At 31.8% G+C, this 20,062-nt stretch overlaps 1 protein-coding gene across 3 annotated transcripts in view; it reads right to left on the minus strand.

Moving 5' to 3' along the window:
• Positions 1-4,197: 4,197 nt before the first annotated feature.
• The window catches only part of LOC118194278 (cytokine-like nuclear factor N-PAC), a 122,418-nt gene continuing 106,553 nt past the window's right edge, over positions 4,198-20,062 (minus strand). For all 3 annotated transcript variants that reach the window (XM_085808740.1, XM_085808743.1, XM_085808742.1), the window contains exon 2: positions 4,198-5,716. In XM_085808740.1, coding sequence (XP_085664866.1) covers positions 4,468-5,493 — 1,026 coding nt within the window. In that variant the 5' untranslated portion in view covers positions 5,494-5,716 and the 3' untranslated portion in view covers positions 4,198-4,467. The remainder of the gene's footprint in view (positions 5,717-20,062) is intronic.

A 20,062-nucleotide genomic window follows, 5' to 3' on the forward strand; every position in this document is an offset into this window, starting at 1 on the left:
ACTATTTTTTAATTTCTTAGACTAGGATGTTCTTTTGCAAATGTCAGTTTGGATTAGTTTATTTACCAATTTATTTTCTTATGAACAAAATCTTGGGGAGCACTGTCATACCTCTACACAACATATATCATTACCAATATACCTATATTTACAGAAGGAACCAAACAGAGAAGGAGTAAAAGACGTTTTAATCAAATCTCCATTATAATTTCGAATATTTTAACCTTCTTCATGACAAATACAGAAATTTTCTTCGTACAATACTAGCCTGTTAAACTACCACTACTAGGACATGTACATATCCTTGTTTAACAAGGCCTCACTTCCCTAATCGCTTGTTTACCACTTTAAGATAATAAAACTACCCCATCTTACTTTAGATGATTCATTTTCATAAGGTTGGATATATTGGCCATTGTCTTGGAAAGCATGATGCTACATTTCTAAAAACGTGAAATGTGCTTAATATATGAAATATGCATAGAATTATATAAAAAGTGATTAATTTCTTTGAACAGTTTAATGTATTCTTTAAGTAGGTCCTTGAGTATTGTAGTCTATGTTCTGTATGTAATATAGATTACGCTGCTTTTCTTATAGTTTGTACTGTGTAACTGTAGTATTATGTGGAATTTATGTATGCTGAGCTTCGAATATGGAACTTAAAATAGTTTTGCACAGTAAAAAAATGGTAAGCAATATTGGGTATAAAATGTCATTAATTCGTTGTAATAATTTGCGTATGAAAAATACCAACTTCTGTTTTCGGAATAAATACCAGAAATGTATCAAATCATGTAATAAATCTGGTTGGTCTTCAAGTTCGACTGAAGTGATATAACTTCGGATATAACTTTACATAAGAATATCTAAAACTTACTGTGGGAATTCAGATTTTGAAAATAGTTTTCTATTTTTTATACTGTTTCATTGAGCTAAGTCTTCTAGCTTTTATGAAATATCATTGTTATTCACAAATGTTTATGAAAGATGAAAAATATTTGATTTTTTCCTAGAAATTTTTAGTGTCATTCAATAGGCACATGCAATTAAACTCATATGGCATTCTCTAATTAATGTGGAATGATATATATTCTTTGAAAAAGATTGGCCTGTGTTCTTAGAATCTACGAAATAGTGAAATGTTTGGTATGAAACGATAATCTTGCATGAAGTTCGGTATCTTCCTAAATTCTTAAATAGTTATGTTTTTACTTTTATTATTTTCAAAATTTGGTACTTCATGAATTAAATAACTGTATAGATGTACTAAACTTTATCGAAAATTTAAATATTTTATTAATTGGTTGGTTTTATTTAAATGGTTTAGAAGTAAATGAGCGGTATGTTAGGCAGTTTCTTTCAGAAATATATCCGTATTTGAAAACTGTAGATAATTTGCCTTACTGAAATTGTTCTAAATTTTTAAAAATATATGGGTGATATAATGCTATGTTATCATCTAGAGTGTCTTTTCTCTTTGCAAATAGTCTATCGAGTTATAATAGGAATTGAATCTTGTTTCTATGGCAGAATTTATTAGTATTTCTAGAAGAGGAATTAGGAAAAAAATTTATGTTTTGGTAAAAATTAATGTAGTATCTGGTTTTCATTATGGTAGAAAGTGTTATTCAAATGTTTCAGAGTGGTAAAATATGATTCTGAAATGACGTTTTCTGAAAATAATCAATGTATTTCTCAATATTATAAATTTAAATAGCCAAAACTAGAAGTCTTTTACAAAATGTGAGCATGAAAGACATTGAAAAATCTGTTGCAGTCGTATAAAATTTAACTCGAAGATGAAAATTGTTGCTTGCATGATTAAACAATATCAAAATTTGGTTTGAAACTAAATCACTGAGTGCTACATATAGATGTGATCGTCATTGTTTCAAGGTCTTTTAGTAAAGAGATATCCTGTCCGAGGTTCGAATCCAGCGAACGGGCTGGCTGCATGGGCGTTTTCGTGGTTTTCCCCATGTGTAAGGTATATACGAGCCAGTTTCCTTTAGAAAGTCCTCCACAAAGGCATCCCTCCCCTTAGGCAGATAGCCCTCGAGGCTTTGCCATAATCTCACACACACCTGTTTAAGTAAAATTATTTTCCTTTCCCGAATGGAAGTAAGTGTAAAGCTAAATCTTTGGAAAAGTGAGATATTCGGATTTTTGTCTGTTAGAAGAAATGCGCATGCCTACATAAAAATAAAATAGGCGATTTTCTCGTTACTATAAAAGGGTAGATTTAGAAAATAAAGGAAAATTTCTAAAAACGTTACTACCTTACTCTTACTTCTTAAAAGTTGATAAGTTATAAGAAAACTCTTTTTAAACGTATACTGCTTATAGGAAATGATTTGTTACTCAAGTTTTATATTAACGCATTACAAGATTTTACATTTAAGTATAGGTAAGGTTTTATGGTTCCTAATGAGTGGAATTTTCTTAGTGTGTACGTGCATATTAATTGCATTCGCCGCAATTAATATGCACGTACACACTAAGAAAATTTGGGGGGTAATTTAATAATGTATCGCATAAATATTCTTTTCTTTTAAGAATCCTAATTTAAAGTTAATTAAAATTATTTTTAATTAACTATTAAATGTATGTAACGTGCTAATTGTACTACAGAATGAATCATGACTTTTTTGTGTATACTGACAAGGATAGATAAAGTGAACTTCAGGTTTTTCCCACTGATAGTAAATCTGGAGCTGATAAGAATCTGTTGACTCATTTTAAAGTAAATAAATTGCTTTCTATCGCATATTTTCTAAACATTTGTTGAGAATTCTGGGTAAATAACTTAAATTCGGTAAAGATTATATCCCGATTTGGGTGAAACCTTTGGCTAAGAGTGACAGTTTACAGTAAAAGTTAAAACCAAAACTTAAATGAACAAGACCAGATTAAAATATGATAAATTACGTGTTATGTGGTTATTATATCCATTTCTTTCTGAAATCTTCAGAAGGTGGTCAACGAGAAATTGATTCGTTATCTGTTACCTGATACACTTAAAATATGTTTTATTCTTAACTTATCATAATCAAAATCAAATTTAAAATAAAATTATAAAATATATGTATGCCTCTGATAAACATAAGTGACTACCTCTAAGCATTTTAAGCTCCAGTATAAATGTAAAAGAATAATTTTGGTCAGTGAGTGAATAAAAATGGCGTTGCATACTCGAAAAATACTTTAAAGAAAAATTGACGAAAAATAATAGATATAATATAAAATACTGACTAAAACAATTTTTGTAGAATAAATTCTTATGATAAATTTATGCCAGCGCGTCAAAAATTACGATAAAATTTTTAATTTTACTTTTCTTCGGTCTGACGCTAAAAGGATATTCTCGTGTCAGGATCAAGATTAGTTTGTTTCCGTAAAATTGTTCAGAAGGCTTGCTATTACTACTAGACATCTCAACAAGTTATTTGAGTACTTAATTTCTAATACTTAAAGAAATATTATCTGACAAATTTATGGGCAAATGAAAATGGTTTTGAAGAATAGTTACAAATTTTTCAGGCAAACCGGCTATTATGCGACTAATGAACAAAAATCGGCCGGGTAAAAAAAGGGAAAAAAGTGCCAGATTAATTTACAATTTTTAAAAATATACAAGATTTTAATACATTCTTAAAATATTTGCTGTCAGCAGCCTCTGTTTTCCCTATTAGGTTTAAGATAAGGCATCAATTTAAAACTAAATAATTAAATTTAGATCGTGTAGATGATGTCAGCTTTTTTTTAATATTTTTAGCAAAATAATTGGGAATTTTCTTTTAGTTTTTGTAATTATTTTAATTTCTTCCTGAATATGCGTAACGTATGAGGAAAAATTTGTTATTCTAAGGATCTGATTAAAAACTGCATTACCTAAGACATTTTTAGATAAAATTAGAATCCCAATTAATAAGCTTTAAAGTGTTGCAATGAAAATATCTACTTCTGTCAAAAAGCTTGATTATTGACAATAATAATACAAGATAACGTTATTTTTGAGTGTTTAGCATTTTTGTATATTCATTAAAATTAAATTGATTTGAATCACATTTGTCACAAATAATACCACATACTAAATTCTTTAGTATCAATCAAAAATTTTACTGTTTACTGTAAAATTTACATTACATTCAGTACTACTCTACTGCACTGAAAAAAACCAGTTTGATTTTGCAATGAAATGCTCATATCAAAAATAATAAAAAGTAATGCTCATCAAAAGAAATTTAATTGTTTAACATTAGCTAAATGTCCATTATTTCTTCACAATGTCCAGAATATATTAAATAATTCAAATCAAAACAAATTCATTACGAAAACTAATGCTGAAGTCACTAGGGAATGTAATTCCTTTAACAATCTTTAAAGTCCATACGGGTTTCAGCATTTTATTCTTGAGGATGAAAAACCATATAGGTATATAAAAAATAAATGCCACACAAATTATTACACAGCACTGACGTCGTGGTCAGAAAATCCAAGGTGCTTTGCATGTTTATAAATTTCATTTGCTGCAGCAGCGAGAGGCATGATGTGATCTTCACTATTTCCCATCATCAGGGCGAAATTCAAATCTTTCTGCATATGTTTCAAAGCTGTGTTAGTTGAAAAATTCTTAGTAAGCATACGGTCTGCTTTGTCTTGCATTTCTTCAATATTAAAGTTTAATAATGAAAGGATTTTTATGAAAGCCTTGGGACTTAAACTTGTTTTTTCTACTAAAGCCATGGCTTCTGATAAAGCTGCACATGTTGTTCCAACAAACATGCTAAGAATAAGGTTCATCTTTGAACCATTTGGGATTTCTTTCGATACATAATATGTATTATTTCCCATTGCACGGAAGCATGGTTTACAGTTTTCAAATAAAGACTTTTCACCAGCAACTAGTATAAATAAAGTTCCTTCTTCAGCTTGTTTCTTTGTGCCGATGACTGGGGCTTCAAGATACTTGCCCCCATTAGAAGTTATTGCTTCAAATATATCACGAGATGTGTCTGGATCAATAGAAGTCATTTCCACATATCCTTTTCCACCTACATCGCAGCTTTGCAGTGCTTTTAGCACAACCCAATTTCCAAAGACCATGGCTTTTGCAGCTTCTGGATAAGAAAGGCAACAGAATGTTATATCAGAAGCTGTAACAACATCAGCTGGAGTCATACTTCTATTTGCACCAGCTTCTACAAAGCTTTCCACTTTTCCTGGGCTTCGATTCCAAACTGTTACTTGATGTCCTGTATTCAATAGATTCAGCACCATTTTTTGGCCCATATGGCCCAGACCAAGAAAACCAATTTTTTGTGCATCTTTTGTCTCTAGTGTTTCACTGTCACTATAGTCATAATCAGATTCATGCACATAGGTTTCCTTATATTTTAATAGAGCTTCAACAGCTTTCTGTAATGCAACGGAACGTTTTTTAGTACTACTTACCATACTGTCTGTATGTGGTACAACGTTACTATCCATTATCCAGGCATAATTACCTGATCCAAAAAAAAAAAAAAAAAAAAAAGTAGTGTTTTCCTTTCTTTGGCTTCTTCGATGATTTAGTTATACGGGCCGGCCATGCTGGAAAGCCTTTCATTTTTGCCCAAACAAGATCTCCTACTCCGAAGCTTTTACTTGCCATTTTGATGTTAATAACAGATGACGTTTAGTCTTGCTTCAGCTGTTCAAAAAATGCTACAACCTAAAAAATAAAAATAAATGTTAAAAGCATTAATAAATCTGCATAAAAGTTAACTTAATCAACTTTCTATGTACTTAGTAAGATAATACATACATAATTATCACAAATGATTTATAAGTCATAAAACAGGTTATAGAGACATTAGGTTAATTGAAAAAGCCGGAGAGATGAAAAATGAGCAATCGCCTTCGCCGGGAACTAAACCACGGACCTCTAGAATACTGGCCCGGCGTGCAGAACCACTACACCACGAAGGCACGCTAGAAAGGCAGGAGAAATACTTTATATTCTTCCCCTTTTAAAGGACGAATGGGGTTATTAGGGGACCCAATCCCCCAAATCCTGGGTGAGGAAAATCATCATCCAACACACTTTTAGTTCGGGCGCCACTGTATAAACATTACGTTAATTGAAAAAGCCGGAGAAATGAAAAATAAGCAAGCGCCTTCGCCGGAAATCGAACCACGGACATTTGGAATACCGGCCCAGCGTGCAGAACCACTACGCCACGAAGGCACGCTAGGAAGGCGGGAGAAATACCTTATAAGATTTTGTACATATTTCTGCACATGGAAACTAACTACTTTTAAAGCTCATCAATGCAGAAAATTTAAGCAAGGGCCTATCAGTAAATGGCGATTGAATAAATTAAAGCAATTATTCATGCTTGAACCGCACTTTTATAGTGTCATTCTTTATAGTGTCATATATCTGTAACAAAAATACATTATTATTAAACATAATCTAGTAATTAACATAATTATAAAACAAATTTGAGAATAAAATAAGCTTTGTAAAACTTATAAACTAATGGCATTAAATTACAAAATTCTCGTGTACTTGCTCAGTCCAGAACTTTAATAAATAGCAGCCAAATTTTATGTCAAGTGGCATAAGTTAAAATGAGAAGTAAAATCGTACTCAGCATGATTGGTTATTGCCACTGCTGATTACCGAGAAAGAAAGGGAGAACTGATCAGAACAGACCTTAACGCCAGTAGATAAAAAGTGGGGGTTCTGCGACACGGGGTGTGAGGTGTGAGCGTGGTCAATGACATCACACAAAGGGCGGGGCCAAAGACAACGTCATCACATTAGGAGGCGTGGTCACGAGTGGAGTTGAGGTGTTGGTAGACTGCCGATTGAGTTGTAGACCTCCTGCTTTTCATTTAAAGTTAGTTTTTTAAAAATTGGCAACGGGGATTTTTTTAGATATATGCTCATGACGTCCTCTAGGGACGAAAAAAGAAAATAATCTATTTAGGAATTGCTCATGGCGTCCTCTAGGGACGAAAAAAGAAAATAATCTATTTTAGAAGTTTTTTTTTTTTTTTTTTTTTTTAATGTTCTATTATTCAAAATATAGGATTGAACCCTGAAACAAAATATCTCACCAGCTCAGTAGTTTGAAGGATTTAACCACTAAGCTGATGTGATACATTCAGATTCAGGTAAAAATGCCTATATAAGAAAAAGGAATTTGAATCGACTCATCAATTTATTCTGATACTTTTATCCTTTCTAGTTTTCCATGGAACTTTAACTTATTTCTCAGGTTTTCTGTTTCATAATAACATATTCATTTACTGTCATATTTTTTTAATACTTAACGTTTCTAATTTGTAATATTTTATTTAATTTCCGCATACTATTTTTTTTTCATACCTTTCATACCATTTCAGCATACCCTGATTTTTAACTTATATATTATATTTCACAAACGTTCCCGCACATGCTGTTTATTTGTTACACTACTTAATTTTAGATGCAATTTCACACATTTTTAACGTTATAATGTTCAATATATTCTGAATTTTAACTTCATTTACTTTTTTTAAACCATTCTGATATTCTATACACACTTTAACCTAGTGGTTTGAAATTCTATTTAAAAAGAAACGTTTATTTTTCGTGATCTTAGTTCTTTTACTAAATTTTCTACGGAATTTCTAATTTCTTTTACATGTTTAACAATATCTTCCTTACATTACCAAATATTTTTTTTTAAAAACTTAAGTCTATAACTGTTAATTGCTTTTCTTACGTTCATGATTTCCCTTCTGTGTTTATATTTCTTAATTCTTATTTAACTTATTTATTATAATGTTTTTATTTCCTTCTCATCACTCGTAATTCCAACATTTTATCCCTTTTTATTCATTTTAACGATATGGATTGTTTTCATTTACTCCATATTCAAATATTTCCTCACAATTTTTAAAATACTTGTTTTATTCTCCGATCATAATAGATCATCTACAGGTTATACTCAGAAATTTCCATTCACAACTATACAGTTTAATACCATTTATATTTAAATGTATTTCTTTCTCATATACTTTTACGATCTTCAAAGTTTCTAACATCATGTTCAGTTTTAAATCCCTATTACCTTTATGTGTGTTGATAATTTTCATTTCTAATTTTACAACCACGTTCAGTGTTTCATCCATACATACCAAAATATTTCTTACATCTTCTGGTATTTAGTCTATGTCATATTTCAGTACTTCAAATGAATTTACACTGCTCACATTAGTATTTTTTCATGTTTTAGAGACACTGACTATACTAATTTTACTATTTTTCATACACTAATTGCATCTATGTCAGCACTCATGATAAAGTAGCAATTGTTTTGCATCACATGCATAAAGAAATTTTTAAAACCAACTTTTTCAATATCGTAGTCAAATTACTGTTTTCCAGATGGGAATTACCAGTAGTCTTTGGTTTTACTCTGTTACATCTTTTTAAATTTTAACATCTAACTTTTAATTCTAATATACATCTTTCGAACAGTTTATACATCTTTCGAACAGTAACTATTCTCTTAATGATAGCCTTACCTTATTTGTTCAAATTAATTCTTTATTTCACCTTCTTTACTATCTTTTAATACCTTCATAATTCACTATGCAAACGCAATGTCTTTCACTGACATTCTGTTTGATAATACCACAAGTTTCCTTAATTGACAAAAAGCGAATTATTTCTCATTTCAAAATAGAACTACTATATTTTTGCACAAACATTACCTTCATCCATTCAAGACGCCCCTTAACCTGTAACTGATGTAGCGATAGGAAAGGAGACTCTTATCATATGCTCTTTCGACATTTGAGGTTTTTAGAACTTCTTTGGCAAGTATATCAGTACCATCAGAAAATATACTTGACATTTTTACTCAGTTTAAAGGCAACATACTGTTATAAGAATGGTTTTAGTTAAATTTATAACACAAATAAACACATTTTGTGCTAAATAGGCATAAACATTTAGATTCAGAATATTTCTTTTTAATCCGATGTAAGACTTGAATTTCATTCATGATACGGATTGTCTCTTGACATTTTTTTTTTTTTTTTTTTTTTGTTTTTTTGTTTTTTGTTTTTTTGTTTATCTTACACTAATAGAAAATTTTTATTTTACAAGTTCAGCTTTTAACGAAATAGAAATAAAAACTACGATACACCTGCTGTTTTTAAGAAAAGGAACTTTGATATATTTCTGGAAATGTAAATGCTTTTAGAGTTTTCTTTCAATAACGTTAATTTTCATTACTTTACTAACTTCAATAATTCTCTTATTAGCTAATATGAATGAAAGAAGTTTGTCAAAAATGTGACACAGTATAATTGTTACGAACATACGTACGTTTACCAGCATACAGATATTACCGATTGAAATGAAGAAAGATACAGATATTTTACTCCAATCTACATTAAATTAAAAAAATATTTAAACTTTCATACATTCCAAAGAATAAACGAAAACTCAATAGATATTGTCATGTTTGTATATATGAGATAAAAGTTTTATGAATGGTATTTAAAGTAATGCTTAGAACTTCATAAAAGCGAACATTCACTATGTTAATACACATATCATCAGTTATTTACATTAATCAATGTAATATTAATCATTACATTAACTATATGCATATATATTTAAAGTTTAATTGTCTTACAATTGAATAATTAACTATTGAGAGAAAGAGGTTCATATCTTACACTATTTAATTCACAAGGAACAAATTTTTCCATCAACCACATTGAACCACGTTTATGAAATTCGCCAAAGCTCTTTTATTTCTGCATTTTCACACTCACGACACATTTTAAATGTAACTATTGATTACCATTTCAAACACCGATATCATAACTCAGTGTAAAACTACATCATAACTCATTTTTTCCCTACTAACTACAATTTTATATATTCAAGAAGTACATCTAAGACATGATCATTTTCTATGTTCTAGCAAATCGATTCAATTGCGAACATACTATTAAGACTTGCGATTTTAGAAGACTTGCATGTATTAAGGATGTCAACGTTTCTTCGTTTTTGTAAGATTCGCATCAAATCATGTCGCATTCGAATGTGGTGTAAGAGATCACTTTTTCTTTTAAACACTTGTAAACAATGGATGCAATTTATAAGAAGAGAAGTATCATGCTGTTTCAAAACATCATCATCAGCATATTTCTGTTTCTTTTGACACCGGCAACATTTAAAAAAAAAAAAAGTTTCGTGAGATATTCTTCAAATTCTGTTTTACTTGAAAAAATGTCCGAACTTTCAATACGATGTAAAGTTTCATATTGTTTTAAATTCTTATGCTCACTAAATATTTTTTATCATGATTTACTCTTAAAAGTAACTTTATAAGTTTTCATATCCTTTTTACATGAAAAGAACTTGTGATTATTCACTACAAAATTCTAAGACGAGAAGCTTCGCGACTTTTCAAACTACAAACTTAAATTTCTTAGGACATACACTACATCTGATGTTTCTTTCATGAGATTTCAAATATCTCTTCAGATTACTCGTATTCAAGAAACCTTACAAATATATCACATAAGTTCAGCGAATAATCGCTTCATAAACTCTTAAATTTTCAACACCAGTGAATCACTTGAAGCATATACTGCACTGTAAACATACAATACTTAAAAAAAATTGTTATAAAAAATAAAAATACATTCATTTCACCAAGAAGCTTTTCTATTTAAATACATTTATTTATTTCCAAAGAACAAGTTTCTGTATTACACATAAAATATACTTAGAATTTTCTTACATTAATTAACATCAAATTAACAGCAATATCCATTTACTGACATTTGATATACATGTTTGCTTTAAAATTAAAACTAAAATTTCAATATATTTCTATTAAAAAAAACATAAGGAAAAAAAATAGTCATAACATCAAACAAACACAGAAATTTAAATAGAATTAATTATTATATTAATGCATTTTTATAATCTTCATAACATTTCAATTCAAAAAAACCTATCACAAAATAAATGAAAAATTTTTTTCTGCCTTAAAGAATCTCTTATATTTTTAAAATTAATACATAAAAATATATCTTCACCAATATATTTAATTCTATTATCAACACTTATTATAATGCAATCATGTCTTGTTTGTGAAGGATGATTTACAATGCAACCTTCGCATTTAAATAGTTTTTTAATCACTGAATTTAATTCAGTTTTGATAGAGTTTATGAGTTCTTTAAAAAGTTCATCATCATCACTTACCATATCCGAACAATTGTTTTTACATTTGATTTGCAACGGTAAAATAATTTCAAAAATACTTTTATATAAAGTATTAGATACATCAGGAATAATTTCTTTCAATTTTTTTAAAATATCACGGGTTTACTTTTAGGTATGTAGGTTTTAGTTTAAAAGAATTTTCATCTTGTTTAAAAACTTGTTGAAAAATACACTCACCTTCTTTGTTGAAAACTACGAACTCATTATTGCAAATGATGCTGGCACTCGTATAGACAAGATTAAATTCATATATTTTTGAGGAAAATTCGTGCCATGTTGCAGGAGTTATAACAACACCGCGTGTAGTAGGGTATAATATTTTATTTTGTTCCACACATTCACGTAGATGAATGTTCATTCTGTTTTCAAACTGATTTATGGACACAAAATATCCCCAACCAAGAGTCCACTGTGCAATCAACTTCGAACTTTCTTTTTTCTGTTCTCGATTATTCGGCATGAAGATATTATCAGGAACGGATTTCATATAGTGGGCAAACCAATCATCCTCTGGAAGTTCATCCTCATTATCTTCCAAGCGTCGTTTTTTAATTTTCGAAATTTTTATGTTTCGGAATGTGATACTAATTCTAGGATCTTTAACGTCAGGTTGAGAGGGTATTCCATGCATCCAAAATTGATTCGTTGGGGGTTTCATTACAAGGAGAGTTCCATGAGTTAAGTCCACGCTTCGAGATGTGAAATTTCGCCTGGTAAATACAATTTGACGTTTTGCACCTAAACTGATGATAGGTATATCACTTTCAGGTTCGAGACAAGTTTCATTGTCTTTATGCGTTGAAATTTTCGCCACTCCGTCAGGATAATAGTTCAATAGAGCAAAATTATATTTTTTGCCAGTTATCATTTCAACATAATCTTTTACATTTAGAAGAGTTTAAGTCCATGGTTCTGCACAAATGCTCGTTCCAGAGAATTCGTAACTAAGTCCTTCATCACCAAAACCGAGTACTTTTCTTCGTGGAACATACTGAGTCCCATTAATTTCAAAACTAATATTTTTAAAATCATAATTTGATAGTTCATCTAGCAAAATATCAGCTTCATTTCGTGAATAAAATTCGTTTAATTCCACATTTAACTCTGTATCACATATATTCCTCATATTCGCTTTTGAATCTAACGACAATTCTGAATGATATAGAAATACGTAGCATTCTTAAATAGCAAAAATTATCTAAAAAATACATTAACGAAATGATTTCATCAACACTTATCGTAATACATTCTTGTCATGTCTTGTTTGTGAAGCCAGTCTTTCCGGCGTCATATGTGTAAAAATGATCATGATAGGATAGTGGGAAAGAGTTATAGTGTCCTAATGTTGTTATTCTGAACCTCGATATTACATATATGCATAAGGAGAATCTTAAAAGCATCATCCACTTATCATGATAGAGTAATGGAAAATTTCTAAAACTCTGATAATCATACGCGAAAGAATGTATTATCTTAAGGTTGTTGTTGCTATTCCAAGTTTGACAATACATACAGAAGTGAAGGAAGACCCTTGATAAGCGCTGTAGAATTCACGTTATCATGATAACGTGCAGTATCACATATATTCACATATATTCTCTGTATCACATATATTCCTCATATTCGCTTTTGAATCTAACGACAATTCTGAATGATATAGAAATACGTAGCATTCTTAAATAGCAAAAATTATCTAAAAAATACATTAACGAAATGATAAATAAATATGAAATGTTGTATATATATGGTCAGAATTTTTAGAATTTAGTGAAGCACCGAGCAACAAAATCTAGGGATGGCAAAAGGCAATGAACAACAGAATTTAGGGCATCAAATATTTTAGAATTTGGGAAGGCAAAAGGCAGCAGTATTTGCCTAGTGTGAGCTCTGTGTGTGGAGCATTGAGATATATAAGATGAATCATTTTAATTATCAGATTTCAGTTTATTAATAAAAAAATTCCTTTTCTACAGATGTCTGACTAAGTGACAAGAAATGTTTTGCGATTTTCTATGCTTGTGTCTAAGAGAAAATAAAGGAAAGATAAACATGTCAAGAGAGACTTCAATAAATAAAAGTAGGAAATTCAAATAATTATGTTTTCATTGTTCTCCCAAACATTCTACAAAATTTAAAAAATTCGTTACAAATTTCCAGTAACATACATCCACTATGTATTAATTCCATGAAGACATTTTTCAATTTGTAACATTTTTCTGGAAATGCAGGTCTATAAACCTTGCATTCAAATCCTTCTACACCTTCCAAAAAATCATTTCTATCAATTTTGTAAGAGCAAAAAGCTAGAAGATTTTTGAAAAAAGAATTTCAGAGAAGAAAAATGTAAAGCGAATTTGACAGAAAAATATACACATATGAATATTCCGAGACAATTATACAAGAGAAAACTCTTAACAAGAAAAAATATAAAAGAAGATATAATTTTTTAATAATTACAGTAATTCTTTTTCTAAGAAGTACTTTTGAAACTGGGATTTATATCATTTACTATATTGTTTAGTTTTCAGACTCAAAACATTTTTCAGTCTCGAAAATGGAAAGTAGTGTCACTTTATGATAGGGCAAAATACAAATGTAGCATGCTAATCTTATTTTTGAAATATAGTTTTACTGTAACACCCCTTTCATGATTTTTAGCAATGCTATTTATTATGTTTATAAAAAAATGCTGAAAAATTCTCAAATTTGGGAAACGAATTTTTTTATAGAAATTGATATTAAAATAACCAAAATGTCAATAAGATGCCAAATTTAGCTCTTTTAATAGAATAATTCATAACACAACAAAAGAAAATTTGTTTTTGATGTAATATATTATGAATCTTTCATTTGAAGAAAAGAAATAATATCAAAATGTTTGTATTTCATTTCTTGCCCAGAAACATGAGTATCACACAGTTTATATTAGAATTAGAAACGATTTCAAGTGATAACCCACCAAATACATATTTGTCAATGAACGGCCAAAAACATTTCTCCAAAATGATATTTTCACACTCAAAATGGCAGTCGTAAAAACAGAAAGAAATGCAAGATAAGTAAAATTAAGCCAATTTTTGCTGAAATTTAAGACTTTTAAGAAGCAGTAATAGTTACCGAAAAACCTAGTTACTCCCAAATATTATGAAATACAGTTTATGAAAAAATGATTCCGAGTTTTAAAGTTGGTGATTTACAAATATATGAAAGGTCACTTATATCACTGGTACAAACCACAAACGTTAGTCTTAAATGCTATATCACTGACCCGCCCGCAGCAGAACAATAAAATCACTTAACACTGGTAGATCGACCTGGGTTAGATTCCAGGGCAACGGTCTGACTGCTTAATGTTTTCGTGGTTTTCCCCTTATATGACGTGGATACGAGCCAGTTTCCCTTAAAATTTCCTCCACAAAGACTGTAAAGACCTTATCTTATTCTAACCAATTACTTTTAATTTAAAGAAACTTTCTTTTCTATTCTGATTTCAATTCCCTGCCAGAATGTAAATTTAATGACGCGTATGCAAATCTAAGTGAGTTGGAAACAGTACTTAAGCAGCAATTTTAAGTGTTCGTAGTAGGAGAGTTAGTTCTGAGTTTATGCTGCCTGGTTGATTTAGCAACCTTGTAGTTGCATAGTTGATGCTAGCCATTTGCTTAGATTATGTTGATATTCTAGGCTCGGCTTTGCTGTATTCAGCCGATTTAGCGGTTTAGATAAAAAAAAAAGGAGCCAGTTGTGTAGCAAATCTTATTTTATTGTGATTACACATCTTATTTATTGTTCAAGTTACTTAACCCCAAGTAGTAGTTAAATTGTGAGCACAGAGTGAGTGCGTTTGTTCAAGTTAGTTGAAATAAAAAGGTTATTATAACTTTTTTCTACAGTTATCTGTTTTTTCAAGACCTAGCGAGAATTCGCTACCTAGTCTTTCAGTAGGGTCTAACCATTTGATGATCCCGAAACACACAAAAGGACTCTACAATATAGTGTCCGAAACAGCTTACAAGGAAAACACTACAGGCAACCTGGCCTCTTCCACTTCAACAGCATATGTGACTCAATCCAACCCTATGGAAGGACTTCGGTATATTGTCGACATCATGAGAGCTTCGATGAGATCCCAGTGACTAATTGATGGCAAAAGTTCATCAACAGCTTTTGTGGACCAGCTGGACGATCACATCTTACTATACACAGTTGGCGATATCTAAAAAATGGCCATATAGCAAATTCAGTTCTCCGAGGACAAGCCTTGAGTTGGTATAAAGGCATCGGCACTTTTACTTGGACATCCGATGACACCAGCGTATGCGTACCAAAACTTCAAAATCTCCCTCCTGAAAGCCTCTCCAGTCGTAAAAAGTCGTGCGCAGTTTGGAAGCCAAACTGTATAGCCGGTACCAAATAAACTGGGGAGATCTGATAAACTTTATTTTACGAAAAATTCAGATGGTTAAATTACTGTACGGAAGGAAACCCGACGAGGAAGTAATTCAAACCGTAATTCTCCCACCGGTGCAAAACTTTATCGAAATTCGAAACCTGACGACATTGAAATTGTGTTTGAGCTGGCTACAAAATACCAAAGCCGCTGCTTTTCCAATTATGCGCGCACATAGAGGTATGGGCAAGAGTACAGAAATGATCGCACTCCTAAAATCCAGACGACCAGTTAGGTCTGAGTTTATGCCGCGTCGTTGATTTAGCAACCATGTTAGGTGCACAGTTGGTGGCTAAACACTTCTTGCAAGACTTAGCAAGATTTCGCTACCTAGTCTTTCAGTAGGATCTTAGCAGTTGATGATCGAGAAACACACAGGAAGACTCTACAAAGTATCCCTTTCTTTATAGCAAATATTCATAGCGTGCTTTGCCGTAATCAAATAAACCATACTATATCATTACTGCATTAATAAATTATGTGTAGAGGCACATTTTATATATTTCCGCTTCAAGACACATTAAATTAATTAAAATACGAAAAAAGGTCTTAAAATGATGCAGTACCACCTAAATTCGAATAACATTTTGCAACAGAACTGTTTAACCTGAAATGAAAACTTCCAATTTTATTCCAGTTTTCATATATCCGAAATAGCACATTACCCCAGACGATCGAATTTATATGCAATATAATTAATAGCACATGCGATAAAATGCTCATTTTGAAGATGCCCAAAGGGAAACAAAAAGAGTCACATTTTCCACGAGCTGACTTTTTTAATTATGATGATTTTTACCAGGGCTATATTAATCATTAAGGATGATTTTTACCAGGGCTATATTAATTATCGCACTAAAACGAAAGACGTACGCAGAAGTTTATTCCCTTTTTTTAATGAAAAAATTACGAACAATTACTTTTTTAAGTCAACACAATTTAAATAGGGTCAACCTCCAGCCTCGTTCCCGCTCTGAGCTTAAGGCATCAATTGCTCTTAATTAAGCTCAGATATTTTTTATGAGTGTTTTAGGAGGATTTTTTTTCACCGAGGTGTGTACTGGCGACACATAAATAATTTGAAACATCTATTTATTCTTAATAAATAACTGGATCAATTTCTCATTACCAGACAGACTGCACAATTAATATTAAATACGCATACAAAGAAATTATGCTAATATTCCATGATTTAATGGCCCTCATCAGAAGCCGAGTGTTTAAAACCGATAAATACGGTAGTTCGACCAGGTTCAAACCCAGGCGATCAGGCAAGCGACTTACTTGTCTTTCATGGTCCTTCTCATGTATAACGTGGATGCGAGCCTGTTTCCATTTGAAAGTTCTCCTCGAAGGCATCCTCAGAGAGATAGCTCTTGCGCATATTATCATACTCAAGTAACCTAATGTAACCTTAGTTACCTCATAAATATGCAGGCTTCAAAAAATTGCAAAAAATAAGTACGAACCCTTCTTAAATCATACGTAAATAACATAGTTTTCAATTTTAAAACATGCAGTTATATAGGAATAATAAATAAAATTGTTTCAAGGCTTAATTTTTATTAAAAATACACAAACTTAAATTCCCTTCCCCCTCTTCTTTTATTTTCTCTTGGGCTCTAATTCTCTTTTTACCATGCTCTCAGCTTTTTTATAATTAAATTAAAATTGTATCTGGGTAATATTGTAGATAAACAAATGACTAGAAATTGCTATAATAAAAAAGAAACTTAATTTCAAGATTGTTTTTAAAAGCTTTCTTAAAATATTTTGGAATACTAAATTTTGTATAAAATATATTCTTTTTTAAGTACATTAAATTTAAATTTAAGATGAATTATTTTATCTTATCTTGCAGTTCATCTAGGTATAATTCAGAGACGTGGCTCTGTAGATAATTCTTTCATCTGCTCCTTGACAAAGACCAAGAAATTATCAGCCATTAGTAATTATTTAGTGTTTAACATTTAACTATTATTGTCTTATTTTAGCATTAATTCACTTTTATTTCTTGTTTTGTTTTCCATATGTTTGCTTCTTTGCTTCAAGAGTTTTTAATTTATGCCTTCCTGTTGAATAGTTTCTGTTTCCTCTCTTATCTATATTACTATGAGAATATGCATATATACACTGGTCTTCAATATTAAGCGAATTTTTATTTTTTATTGAATAGCTTCAGAAGTGACCAACAGATTTTAATGAAATTTGATATGGACACAGGTGATATAAAACAATATATATAGGCTCTTCGGCGCAGGAACGTATACGGCGGAAGTTAAATGATTGAACAAAAAACGAATCTACTAGGGTGTATGGTCCCCTCTAACAGTCATACAGCTCTCGCAACGTAACTTCGCGTTAGAAATCATGCCATGATGCCCTGTGGCATTCGGTCCCACTCCTACAGCAACGTTATTTTTAGATCCTATAAGATTAGGGGAGCGGATGGCAAGCTCTAGTTGTCCTCCCAAGTGCGTCTCAGACATGTTCTATAGGATCTAAGTCTGGAGATTTGGCTGACTAGTCCATCAGGTAAATATCCTCACTTTCTAGAAAATCTTCCACTAAATTAGCCCTATACGTCCAAGCGTTATTGTCGATTAAAATGAACTGAGAGCCAACTGCAGCCATGAAATGGTGGAAATTAAGTAACTGTACAACAAAAAAGAGCTCTTCAAAATTTTTGCGAGCCCCCCAAAAGTTGTCCCTAAACTCTCATTTTCGGGATTCGGAAATACAGAAGGCTCTACGGATGTCAAGGACGTAAAAAGGACTCTAGTGTACGCCATGAAATTCGAGGTAGCGCAACAAGAAACTCGTAAAGACTGCCACACAGTCAGAGCTGTGCGAGTTCACGAGCCAGTGGATCAATTGATGGCTCGTTTAGATGATTAGATGATTTATCCAGACAAATCAATGCTTTGATACGGTGTAGGAGAAGAAACTGACTCTAAATTGTTGGAAATATGGTTTGAAGGCCACGTACGAAAGAACTGTAGAACACCTCCGTGCACGAAAAATAAAACGGACTATTTAACCAGTCAACTCAATGCCTTGAGACGGTATATTAGTGACAAGCAACCGACCCTACATTGCTGGAACTGCGGTGCTGAAGGCCACATACGATGGAACTGCAGAATACCCCAGAGCACAGAAAATAAAACAGACGATATAAAGAGACAATTAAATACCATGAGATGGAAAAGGAGTGACAAGGAACCAAAATGCTGGAACTTCCGAGCTGAAAGCCACGTACGAAGAAGCTGCGAGACAGAGACGAAACCACAGAGACGAAAAATAAAACAATTTCGCATTAACGAAGCAAATTAATGATGAAGAAGCTAATTAATGATAATATTGCGGAGCAAAGTTTGAGCCATAGTGAAAAACCCCGTTTTAAAGCGCTCAAGATTTCTGCAGTGAGTGGCATCAGTAATGGACTATTCATCAATGGGACGAATTCCTTGCTATATGATCATTGACACAGGAGCTCATGTTACCATCATTCGGAAAGATTTAGCTCAGCAATCTAAAGATTAACTCATTTGTACGCCATCCCGTGTTACCCTCCAGACTGTGTCTGGTGATAAAATAGACATAGGTGGGAAGTTAAACGTGAACATCAAGTTTGGAAGTGTCACCTACTATCACACAGCATATGTAGCAGATAATAGATCCCTGCATACTCGGATTGGACTTTTAAAGGAAATACAATTTTTCCTTGGTCTTCAAAAACAACAAACTGCTTTCAGCATCAGAGAAAATAACTATCCATCATCAGAAGGGATTCTCACCAGGAAACGTCGACGCTTTATCTGAAAGACCCTGCTCGGGTCGAAGAGCGATGCCAGACTACCGGCTACTTTCTATTCCAGATGCTCATCGGTTGTGACCTTCGTCTGCCTTCTGATCTTTTGTTTGGTCGCTCTCCGGATGCGCCTTCATCGCATAAGGAATACATTCAAGTTCTCCAGGCCCAGTTTGAAGTGATGCACAACTTTGCATGAGAGAGAGTCAACTTGGCGACGGAGAAGATGAATACCCGACTTGACACCAGAGCTACTGGACATCGATTCTACGACGAAGGAGACAACGTGTGATTGTGGAATCCGACTCGACGGCAAGGACTCTGTCGGAAACTACAGTTCCGATGAAAATCGCCTATATTTTGGTATTTATTGTAATTATTCTTGTGCAAGTGCTTTATTATGGATGTATAGATGTTCCGATGTGATTATTTTTACTTGGTTTTGGAATACAAGCAAAGTGTTTGAAGAAAAGGGCGATTTTCAAGTCAATGCATACGGAATGGC

The sequence above is a fragment of the Stegodyphus dumicola genome, chromosome X2 (assembly GCF_044657685.1).
Source record: "Stegodyphus dumicola isolate Sdum_Otavi_A_Nest chromosome X2, ASM4465768v1".
Taxonomy (NCBI): Eukaryota; Metazoa; Arthropoda; class Arachnida; order Araneae; family Eresidae; genus Stegodyphus; species Stegodyphus dumicola.